The sequence below is a fragment of the Pyxicephalus adspersus genome, chromosome 6 (assembly GCF_032062135.1).
Source record: "Pyxicephalus adspersus chromosome 6, UCB_Pads_2.0, whole genome shotgun sequence".
Lineage (NCBI taxonomy): Eukaryota > Metazoa > Chordata > Amphibia > Anura > Pyxicephalidae > Pyxicephalus > Pyxicephalus adspersus.
The window spans coordinates 55,115,360-55,127,563 of NC_092863.1; the positions used below are offsets into that span (position 1 = coordinate 55,115,360).

The 12,204-nt window shown below is 35.6% G+C and overlaps 1 protein-coding gene across 6 annotated transcripts in view; it reads left to right on the forward strand.

Annotated features, from left to right (window-relative positions):
- CUX2 (cut like homeobox 2) overlaps positions 1 to 11,679 on the forward strand; it is a 202,307-nt gene extending 190,628 nt beyond the window's left edge. For all 6 annotated transcript variants that reach the window (XM_072415859.1, XM_072415858.1, XM_072415862.1 and 3 more), the window contains 3 exons: positions 877 to 1,065; positions 2,211 to 2,484; positions 3,897 to 11,679. In XM_072415859.1, coding sequence (XP_072271960.1) covers positions 877 to 1,065; positions 2,211 to 2,484; positions 3,897 to 4,731 — 1,298 coding nt within the window. In that variant the 3' untranslated portion in view covers positions 4,732 to 11,679. The remainder of the gene's footprint in view (positions 1 to 876; positions 1,066 to 2,210; positions 2,485 to 3,896) is intronic.
- The last annotated feature ends 525 nt before the right edge of the window (positions 11,680 to 12,204 follow it).

Consider the following 12,204-nt stretch of genomic DNA (forward strand, 5'->3'; position numbering starts at 1 on the left):
TATGTGTATATATATATATATATATATATATATATATATATATATATATTTATATACATACACACGCATATATATTTATATATATATTTATTTATAGACAACATTCCATAGAGAGTAAGCTCCAGAGAGCTGTGTTTCTCTGGTTTATATTATGTACTGTACAGTATGCATGCTAATAAAATATGCATGTGACATTAGTCTATCTGTAAAACTTACACTTTATATAAATCTTCCATCAGCAATTTCCATCTGAAAAAGTTCCACGCACAGTCATCAAGTGTTTAACTTCCTGAAGTATATAAATAATACTGATGACTTTCAGTCTATTATTAGACATGAGCGAAATAATACTGTATCTCTAACTAAAATGGTAATCTAAAGGACTCTATGAAGTCTGTATAGTCAGGGAGTAGAAAGTATAACAAAGTGTATGCAGTACTGTGCATTTTGGTCCTTGGCAGTGACGAGGACATGGAGGACATGCTTCCAGGAGAGCTAGAAACATACAAAAAATACTAGTCTGTCTGCACATAATATTAGGAGAGTGAAGGGGCAACATATTTCCAGATCTATTCTTTACAGGGAGAAGCAATAGGAGTTTTTTCAGGTTTATCTTAACCTGCCTGGTCAGTCATTTCTCTTGAGGTTGGTAAGAAGTTGTGCACGGGGCCCATAGATATGACCTGGCAAGTTGGTGACATGGGTTAAGACAAACTTTAACACTGATAACTATTGCTGCAACTGAGCATAATTACTTTGAAACAACATGCGCTTTACTATATTTTTGGTACATACTGTACACAAGTTGCTGTTAGTGTAGCCAGGATATAACATTTCAGATACTGTAAGAATAATGTACTGACTCTTTTTTTAAAGGTCAGAGGTTGTTTGGAGAAAGTATCTTAGGGTTGACTCAGGGTTCTGTATCAGACCTGCTCTCCAGGCCCAAGCCATGGCATAAGCTCAGTCTGAAGGGAAGGGAGCCATTTGTCCGAATGCAGCTCTGGCTGAGTGATCCACACAACATTGAAAAACTCAGAGATGTGAAGAAAATGGAGAAAAAGGGTAAGTTTCAGATTACATCAACGTTATCATGTTATCTCAGTAAATGCTACACATAAGGTCAACTGACTGTAAAAAGATACAGGAAAAAATATCCTGTTCCGTATAAGAGGAAGTCTCGGGTGCATGGAAAATGTTTTTCTATTGGAAAATGACTAATTTCTGCCAAATTGTATGTTTAGTGGCAAGACAAGTGAAATTATACATATTCATTAAAACAGTTTTTAGTGCCCACTGCCAATCAAGTGCTTTTGTCATATCAATACGGTATCTTTTGCCCTAATTTCACTATACTAAACTGTATCAATATATACTTAACCCTTACTGCTTAGTAATGACATTTTGTTACAATTATGCTTTCTGCAAAAACAGAAAGGAGCTTGCGGTGGGGGTTTCAAATGAAAAACCTGTACCACAAAAAGATGATCAAAAGGGGTTTAAATTACCAGTTTACCAACAAAAGGGACATACATTCCTTGTAAAAATCCTAGGGCTCCTTTTTTTTTGTATAAGTGCCCTTAATTACCATAGTCTTATATATAGGACCCCAAGTGACCTTATATTTTGATGAAAAATTATGTTTTAGATTTGTAATAAGTTATGAATGCATATAATTTGTAGTGTGCTTCTGTAGTAACAATTGTGAATATAAACAGAATAACGTAAACCTAAAAATTTAAATATTTAAAGAGCTGATGTAGGTTAAAAATGAAAAAATAAACATCAGTAAACAGAATATCAAGTTTATTCTAAAAACTGTAAATAGTATAAAGAACATTTAAAATTTAGCAATCCAAAGCACCCAATAGCATCATCAGGCAAAATCAGACTTTGGTTTGCTGTGGGCTCACCACAAACACTGCCCATTATGTTATCAGATTAAGCCAGTTAAGCTACGTACACACTTCCAATTATTATCGTTGGAAAACGAACGACGAACGACTTTCCTCGTTCGTCGGCATCGTTGGTTACTTTTTTTACGAACGATTTTTGCCCAATCGATCGTTCATCGTTCGTTCGTCGTTCATTTGGAACGATAAAAATTGGAAGTGTGTACGCACCTTTAGGGATTGCTAATCAAGTGTTTTGTTGGTAGGTAACCCTATATACTGATTTAACAAAGTAATACATGTGCATTTTATGTTTAGCTTATCTGAAAAGGCGTTATGGACTGATAAGTGCCAGCTCAGACAGTGAATCATCCAATAATCGAACAGACTGTGTGAGTCCCAGTCTTCAGTCACAGGACTATAACCTCATGCAGATGAAGAAACCCAGGGTAGTACTGGCAATGGAAGAGAAGGAAGCCTTGAAAAAAGCCTACCAGATGGAACCATACCCATCCCAACAGACAATCGAGCTGCTATCTTACCAACTGAACCTCAAGACTAACACTGTCATTAACTGGTTTCATAACTACAGGTAAAAAAATTACAACTGCCCTATTATGTTGTAAGAAAGATGATCTCATAACACTACATGTAATAACTTATTATATTCTACCTTCACATAGATTTGGATGTCTACCTGTAGAGTTCTTCTGTCTGACAGCTTCAGGCTGTGTCTGACTTTGGTTGACAGGTCTCTTGAGATGTTTTAGCTCACAACAATTTAATTGATTATATCAAATAAAGTTCAGGGTTGTATTTGAAACAGATAATAGTATCTTTACATATAGTTAGAAACTGTGGTTGTTCCGAATTTGAAAATTGGTTTCAAAACCACCCAATGCTAAAATATACTAATAAAACCTTACAGCAGGGGAAAATATTGTCTGATGTTCTGCCAATACACAAATCAGAATCACAGAATGGTGTAGGACAGATCTTTATTTATATACCATTGTAAAAAATATAAATAATTGGTATTGGTAACTAGTAGCCTATTTTTAGAAAATGAATTGCACAGACATTCAGCCAGGTGGAAAGAAGACTGTTTGCTGTTTGTTAGAATGCATTAAGCAAAGATTTCGAGATACACTGCCTGTAGTACTCCATATTTATTTATATACAGTAGTACAGTAATCATATATTTTACCTATTTTTTTGTATCATTAATATATTTTCATACATATACAGCTTTTTTTTAGAGACATTTATTAGCAGAGGTTCTCATTTCCTATGCTAGATTCGAGACTTTTCTGCACATGTAAATTCTTCTGCTATGCATTTCAGAATTGCTTATACCCTCTCACTGTATGTAAGCATGAGTTTAAGAAAATATTGGAGTCCTTGTATGGATTTACCTAATTGGAAAACTAGTTTGTTCATTGACATATGCATATGTTGCATATGTTTGGGTCATCCACCACCAGCAGGTTCTCTTGGAAAAGGAGGGGCTCAATAAAAAGTGGCCGGGCTTATTTTCTTCAAGGTTGTATGAAATGTAAGTTGATGGAGCAGTTCTAATGTAAGAAAAAAATGACACAGAACACTTCATGTATGCCCCCAATAAAGTGAACCCGAACTGCTTTAAGCATCTGTAAAAATAGATAAATGATGCATTATCATAGCATGTTAGATCAAATATTTTAAAACATACATTAAGTCACAACTTTTTATAGCTGGAATCAGAGAATGTTGTGGCTCCAAGTTGTTCATAAACAACACAATCAGATCTCGTATCTGTTTGGAAAATCCTTGTGGGCATGTGGCCAACAACCATAAAGTATTTGCATTAAGTTCTTGTTGTGGATTGTTAAATTAATTTTAACTGCAAATGTCACGCCTTTTTTACTCATTACTATAGTGTACTTTTTTTGGCTTTGTAATGTCATTTGCATGCAGCTTTTTATGTGGTGTTGTAGTTGATATGATATCTGTGTGGATTTGTAGGTCTCGAATGCGCAGAGAGATTTTGGTGGAAGGTCAGCAGGACAACGACACTGATCAAGAACCGAACAGTTGTGATAGCTTCACATCAGCAGCTATCCAGCACAGAGATCAGAATACTCGAAGTCCGGATTCTGAAATGGGCGACCAGAAACCAACAATCAGCGACCTGAACCATTTGCTGCACAGTAACTGCTACCCCAAAGAGCTGAGAAGTACTGTGAACATAAAAAATGAGATCACAGAGGAAGAAGATGATTACAATTCATCTAATCATTGTGAGTCTTGTGGCTCTGTCACAGCATCAGGAAAGTGTTGTGAATCTGAGCCATCCAGAGCACTCAGAGAAAAGCAGCTGATATCCCCTCATTGTGATGGTGCTCAGAGACTACACTATTTACGAAAGGGCAGTTCAGTGCATGAGAATTCTCATCACCCCACAACTCATGACTGTGCTTCTGTGCTTTCCCATAAAGACAGCATAGCAGCAGACCGGCCACAATCTGACCCCATCAGCTTTAAATCCACAGTAGAATCTTCTCGTTGCAGCTTGGAGGTTTCTCTAAACTCACCATCAGCAGCCTCATCTCCAGGCCTTATGATGTCCGTCTCTCCTGTACCATCATGTTCAGCTCCCATTTCTCCATCGTTGCCTAACAGCATGCCAACAAAGGCACATTCTTCCAGTCCGAACAGTGACACCGTCCCATTACATCCCTTCGCAAAGCATAGCCCCAACAACCAGAAGAGGAATGAAAAGATGGCAAATCTTAATAATATTATCCATAGGCTGGAAAGAGCTGCAAATAAAGAAGAGACTCTAGAATGGGAGTTTTAAACTTACATTTCTGTATAAACATTGAAAAAAACTGCACTCTTTCTACCAATCTCTGTGAATCCACATTATGGAGCAGAGCTGCTGCAGAGAACCGATATTGAATATTTTCTATATATTTTGCTTTGTGGAGTAGACAATTATAACAAGGGAGACTGGAATTAGACTGGAAGTAAAAATAGTGAAAAACAAAGCTTAATTTTCATTGTTAAAAATGAACTCTTTTAGGAAAAAAATATTTATAAACATTTTAGATATTTTATTAAATATTTGGAATTTATTACCACCCTCAGCTGCTTTGATAAAGAGATTGAAGTTAAACCACAGACATGTACCTGTAATCACAGTGAAGTCCTGTAGCTTGCCACTGGATGAGATTAAGACTGTTGTTTAAAGCCATCACAAAGCACTAGGAGGCTGACCAAATGAGAAGCTGCTTTGGTTTCTTCAGCTGTCTACAAGACAGTGGTGATTCCTACTCTCTGAAGAGACAGACACAGTCTGTAAGACTCTAAACTGAATGTGTATTGCCATGAAATGTGTGTAGATCAGATGGTCCACTTTAAAAAGTATTGTGACATAAAACTCCAAGTAGCCGTGATTGTAGTAGAAAAGAAATTAGGAAAATGAACACCCACTCTTATAATTGCATCAGTCTGACTTGTGTATAGGAGAGGTTCATGAATTGTACGAGCGAAGCAATGCTATCTGTCACAATGCATACGTGTATGAGTACATATTTATGTGTTTTTTTCTGGATTTTGTCACTTTTATATTGTGTTAACCATAAATAAGCCAGGTATACCTGGGTAGATTTAAAACTATTTTAAGTGATTTTCATTCCAAGAACTTCAAGTCTTCCTAGGATGAACATCACTGATATCTCCATGTTACACACCTTTTGTCACTTTTGTGAAAGACCAATGTTGTTCCCTGCATTATTGGGAAGGTAAGTGGAGACTGGAAGCATTTCCAGCAAAAAACACCTAGAAAGAAAGTGTTATTAAACAGAATATGTGAAACAACTATGTGCAAGTTGTTTAAACTCACAGCTATAAAGTACTACAGAATAAATCATAAGATTTTCTTGGATTCATTAGACTTCATGTATAAACATATGTGAAAGTAAGAAAGTTATTTGCAACAAAGAATGCATCTGGTTGATTGCTATGGACAATACGGACATTTCAACAATTTATTTCAATAGAAAATGTCCCATTGACCTGAACACCCTAAAATCCTAAGAATGCTGCTGGGCACTGCCATCTAGGATGTGATGTCAGCAGACTCAAAGCTGTCACTTCTGTAACACTGTGTAGAATTTTCCTTTGCCTCTCCTCAGACAAGTAGATAAAGAGAGGGGGAGAGGAATTGGACCAACCAGAAGGCATAAAGAGACATGCCCAGAAGAGGAGAGGGGTTAACCCACATTTTTTAAGTTTAAAAAACATTGCAAGTGGATCAAAAAGTATTTTTGGGAAAAAACACTGCAAGTTAACATTTAAAATACTTGATTTTCTGTGCTGCAAGTTTTTAGTTGGTGACAGGCTTTTTTTAAACCTGAGGGCTGGTGCTATTTGTTTTTTTTTTTGTACAACAGTATGCCTAGAAACATTTTGTGTTATTTCCCAATGCCAAGAACACCACTCATACACCTAAAACTATGTGTTGTACAAAGGTTGCAAAAGATGAAGTATAGGTCAGTAATTCCTCACAGGATTCAATATCATGCTTAGTGTAATTTCAACATAGCCAAAATGCAGGATAGGGCATACAAACCCAATGTTTACAGCAGAACCCAGTCACATTGATTCCCATAATGCAAAAAAGTTATTCAGTGTGTAGTTTTAGTGCCTTGCCCAGCATTTTGCTATTCACCTTGAATAAGTATGTCTAAAAAAGCATGGCAGCACACATTTTAAATCTGCACACTTTTTAAATCTGCATCTGGTGCACATGAGGAATTCATGTCCAATTTAGTATAAGAAGAGGGCACGGATGGCACCCATTGTGCGTCTACTACTCAGCCCATATTGAAGTGTACAAATATGTTATGATATTAAATGATTAATATTGTAATAGGTAGTCCAATGCTGCTCCCATATTCAAATTGATCAGCTTATACAAAACATTATATTTCAAATATGGAAGGTGTTTTCGGAGCACATTAAATAAAGCTCCATATTTTATATTTCACATATTCATATAATATTTATTATGTTTCCAAACTTTTTTTTTTAGGGGTCAGAGGCAGGAGTAACCTATTCATAAATGCTTTGCTTGTGGTTAGCAGACCATTTGTGTATATATATATATATATATATATATATATATATATATATATAAATATATGTGTATTCCTACTTACCTGATCAAAACTGAACAAAGTCTTAAGATATACTTCTGGATATACTCTTAATGATTTTGCTGTAAAGCCTTACTATTTACTTAATGTGCTTACCAACACTGGTAGTCTGTATTATTCACAGAAAAAAAGCTATGTTGTTCAGTAATGTGTCAGATTTAGGTTGCAAAAAAACTGAAGTAAAAGTGAAGCAGCTACCCATAGCAGGCAACTAAATCCCTAACTGTGTTTGAAAGTAGAAATTACATTGTTTGCAGTACACTTCCTAACTTTCTGAGAAATAAAAGAAGTAAAATATCCAGGAAAAGGGCTCTCTTGGCACACCAACAGACAAAAAAATGGTCAGGTACACCAAGTGGTGCTTTTTCTTTATACCCGTGTTTAAAATATTACTGCAATAATGTATATAAACATTGATGGGAATTAAGTAGTACATTTATTTATATAGGTCTATATATCAGAAATAGAAGGGGGACAATTTAAGAGCAAAGAGGGGCAAATTAATTAGTTTCTGAAAGAAAGGTAATTAGGAAATTAAGTGTAAAAGGCACACTGCTCAACTTGCACTAGATTTTTTTTACATCTGCACCAGTATGACACATTAGTAAGTATTCAAATTGCTCCAGTTCAACACGTTTTTCTTGACAAAAACGAGATGAGCAACGCTCTTTTTATCAGAGCTGCTCCTATAGGCCCAGTGACTGCTTCTACACCATTGGGCTACATTAGAAGGTTTATAAAAAAAAAAACACATCGCCACCATATTTGTACCACTAAACCACTGTTTGTTATGGGAAAAAACAAAAAATGGACTGTGAATCTGATACAGTGTCCTGAATATTAATTACAAAATTATGAAAAGAAAGAATAGTCTAGTCATTTTAGCTGTAAACGTCATATGACTGGCTCTACTCTGATCATAGAAATTTCTCATTTTAACAGAATGACACAGAGTAGGTCTGATGACCAGGTCCAGTTCAGTGTTCTGATCACAGAGCTCTCTGTTCTCTACTGAGCAGAGAGCTCTCCATGAGGCATTGCTGTCAAAACACTGTGATCTGATTTCCATGAATTAGGTGGATTGCAGTGTACTATAAAAATGCCCCAAGTCATTGTAACTATCTGATGAGACAGAACCTGTCTTCACCTGATACTATTCTGCATGGATCCGCTAGGTCATTTATCTTCATTGTTAATTTTGATCATTTCACAGTATTTATATAGCGCCAACATTATATAGCGCCAAGGGGCTCACAATCTAATGTCCCTACCATGGTCATATGTCATTACCACAGTCTTTGTCTGGGGGGGGGGGCAATTAACCTAACTGCATGTTTTTTGAAATGTGGGAGGAAACCGGGGCACTTGGAGGAAACCCACACAAACACAGGGAGAACATGCAAACTCCATGCAGAATAATGTCCTGGCTGAGAATCGAACTTGGGACCTAGCCCTGCAAAGGCCAGAGTGCTAATCTCTGAGCAAAGTTAAAGCTTATCTATAACCAAAACACTTATTTGTCTTAAATGGTGGTGAAAGGTTAAAAGTTCTGGCAGTTTTTTTGTCTGTATCCTGGGTTAGGGAGGTTTACTCTCTGCCTAATAACAAAACAGCAATAGATGGGGAACCTTCTAAAAGTATATTGCTTATATTTGTTTCTATGGGACAGGAAGCAAATGGAAGTCATCCCAGATACGGATAATAGCCTGACAGGGATTTAACTATTACTTTCTGTACAAAATGAAATAAAATGTGTAAATACTGTTATAGCAGATGAACACTTCCAGCCAGCCTGATCATTCTAAAAGCCAAACCTTCTCTGCTTTGGTCAAATATTACAATAATACAAACCCTATATATATGGAAATGATTGTACTGTAACACCCCAAGTTGAAATTTTTAGCAAATTATTATAATTGGACATATTTTAATGAAATACTTGTGCCTACAAAACTTGAGTGGCAAATCAGAAACTAGTAAGGGATTTTTAAGGCTTTGACCGTTATGATCATGTTGTAGCAGACCCCCAGCCTGTGCATTTTGTTTCTAGTTGGGATGGCTATAGCTTTTGTCAACTGAGATGGAGTTTCCTCAGATTTCCACCTCAATTGACTAAAGGTTTAGCCATTGAGACACAAATTTGGAATGAAATTATTTAAAATATATCCATATTAGAAATTCTGCCAATTGAGGTGGAATTTCTGAGGAATCTTAGTTCCTGTTTTTTCTAAAGAGGAAGTGAGGAGATCCCCTTCTGGCATGAACACAGACAATGAAAACATGACAAATGATTTATCCTTTTCCTACTATAGCCAAAACTAGAAATACAATTTTTTAGTTTAACTTCCACATTGTACCTTTGTAAAAATGTGTGTACATAAGGGAAAAGCTTAGAATCAGGTTGACTAGAAATAAGAAAATTAGTGTGGGCCCTCTTACTATCACCTTTCCTTACCATTTACTAACCTTTAAATGACCTGCTTAGCTTTAAGGTTCTATTTATTTTTTAAATATTAGGATAAAAAGCAGCTTTTCAATGTTTTAGGTCTACCAAGGCCCCAACAGCAAAAAAGAGGAAAGGATTTGACAGGAAAGCTGCATTCTCCTCCTCTCCACTTAATGAAAGAAAACATACTTTCAAAGAACCTTGGCATGCTGTTTCTTTTCCCTCTTTGAAGCTGTACAGTGAAGCTTCCTTTCTCTACTTTTTTAATATTATGATTAATATTACTATGCTCATATGGTTTTTGTGGTGTACACGTTTTTTAAGCAGTTAAAAATTGACAGAAGGGAAAGTGAACTTCATGGTGAATAGTTGAAACTAACCATGTACTTGAAGTTAGTAGATGTATATTCTGTGCATAATTTTGTTATATATAGTAAAATTACACTTAAAACACTTAAATCACTTTCCGATAGATTTATGGATTGCACAAATGTCTAAACATAACCCATAAGATTTATCCATCCTAGTATGGAAATTTAACATTTAATAAAAAATGATTCCCCATCACAGCAGGTAAATTAAAGAGCCCTGTTATAAGTGTGCTCTCTAAGTATAAAAACTCAAAAGGCGGGAGAGAGAGACATTGTTTTGCTTTTAATTGGACTCCAGCACCAGCATAGCAAAGCCAGTTCTGCAGCAGCAGGTTTCCGACAATGATCGCTTAGAAACCGGTGGGAAAACAAGGATCTAGCTACAGTGGTCTGACTCAATCTCTGCTCTGAGCTGCAGTCCTGACTAAGCAGGGGTCATGTCAGACCTTGGCACTGCATCTACATACAGTACAGCAGTCTTTATCAGCACCATACTGCGCTGGAACTGGACTTTCTGCTGGCACTAGAACCTAAATAATAATAAAAAGTACATTGATTTAAAAATATTTGTAATTTGCTCAATTTTTCTATGAAACTTCAGTTGGACTTAAATATAGTATTTGTGATAATTAATGACCTAATACCTAATCTTTGCAATTAATTATGAAATGTACTGCAGTTTAAAAGTTTCTTTTTTCGTTTAGGTGTGAGTTTTATCTGAATCCATATTTGCTGCTAACGTGTTTTTGGTAATGTAACTGATCTACACAAAGTAGATTTACAGTCTCTTGATTCTATGGAACTACACACCACTGTTTCATTATATCATAAAGAAAGCAATAAATATTACTGTATGTTATATGCAGAGGTGCTAGTCCTCCATACTCTCCTCCTTTCATACTCTCATATTCTCAATTGATCCTTATTTTTTCATCTGGTATAATAGTTCCTTACAGAATCAGTTTCTTTCTTAGAAGCTTTGCATATGCTGACCACTTTCTAGAAATGTTAGTTCCTTGGCTGTTATGCTGACCCGCTGCCATTAATATTTCCTAAATTACTGTCCACTAACAAGTATAGGAATTTCAGAACTGCTTCACATACTTGTTTCAGGTTATTAAAGCATTGGATCAGCATGAAACTCGGGCAACTAGCATTTTTTACTAAAGGTAAACAATAGAAAACTTCCATATTTCTCGTAGAGTTGTTTTTTTAATTTGTTGTTGAAGACCTACCTTCACCACTCCAATGTTCATCATACTAGGAAATGTTTAAATGCGCAGTTGAGAAGCTGCTATTTTTTATTTGCATGTACCCATTGATGTTTTTTATAATTTGAATGCTGTATTTGTACATTGGAGAACCTTATAAATCATTTTATTTCAAATGCTCTCTATCAAGTGAACTAATGAACAGTCTGATAAAACACTTAACCTGGCTACTGTTAAATTGGGAGAATATGCCCTCATCAGACTTTGGTTTAATCCATAATGCTGTAACTTTTACCTTGAGTAGGTGACAGGTTCACTTTACTTGCAGCTTAAATACTTCATCACATTATAGCATTTAACATGTACTTTGGGGTGTTCATGTAACAAGATTGACTTAAGCACTTAGCATAGTCTGATTACAGGGATACTGTTGGACTAAAAGTGGACATGTAATTACCATAGGATCGTGTACTGTTTCCAGTTTGTATAATAAACTAAAAAGTACTTTGTTTAAAAACAAAAATTATGTAAAGACACTAAATATAGAACTTGATACTGGTGTGTGTCCTGTCCATTCTTTCACTTTTATTAGTTCTTCGAAATTAAATGGACTTATTTTACTTAATAAGTAACAGCAGAACCCAGCCTGCAAAAACAATGACTTTTGTGGCTCTAAGAATGGCTAGTAAACTCGTTGGAATTCATTCATAGCATCTGATGAATTCAATCAAATTATAAGTGTAATACGGTTTAGTTTCCAATGGTTTAGTTATGTCATAGCCAATACTGCTAACCTGGGCAGTTTAGGCTGTCAGGACCTATGATACAAAGCATATTTATTATAGGTATGACCTACAGTGGTGTTTACAGCTTGTCAATCCTTTACAATTTCCTATATTTTTATATGAATGCGACCTAAAACAGCATGATTTCAAACAAGTTCTAAACGTTGATGAAAAAAAATCTAGTTAAACAAAAAATATATTTAAAATATAAATTATCCAGTAGCATATTTGTGCATGGCAAAAATCAGTGAATGGTGCTCTCAATATCTGGTGTGACCCCCTTGTGCAGCAATAACTG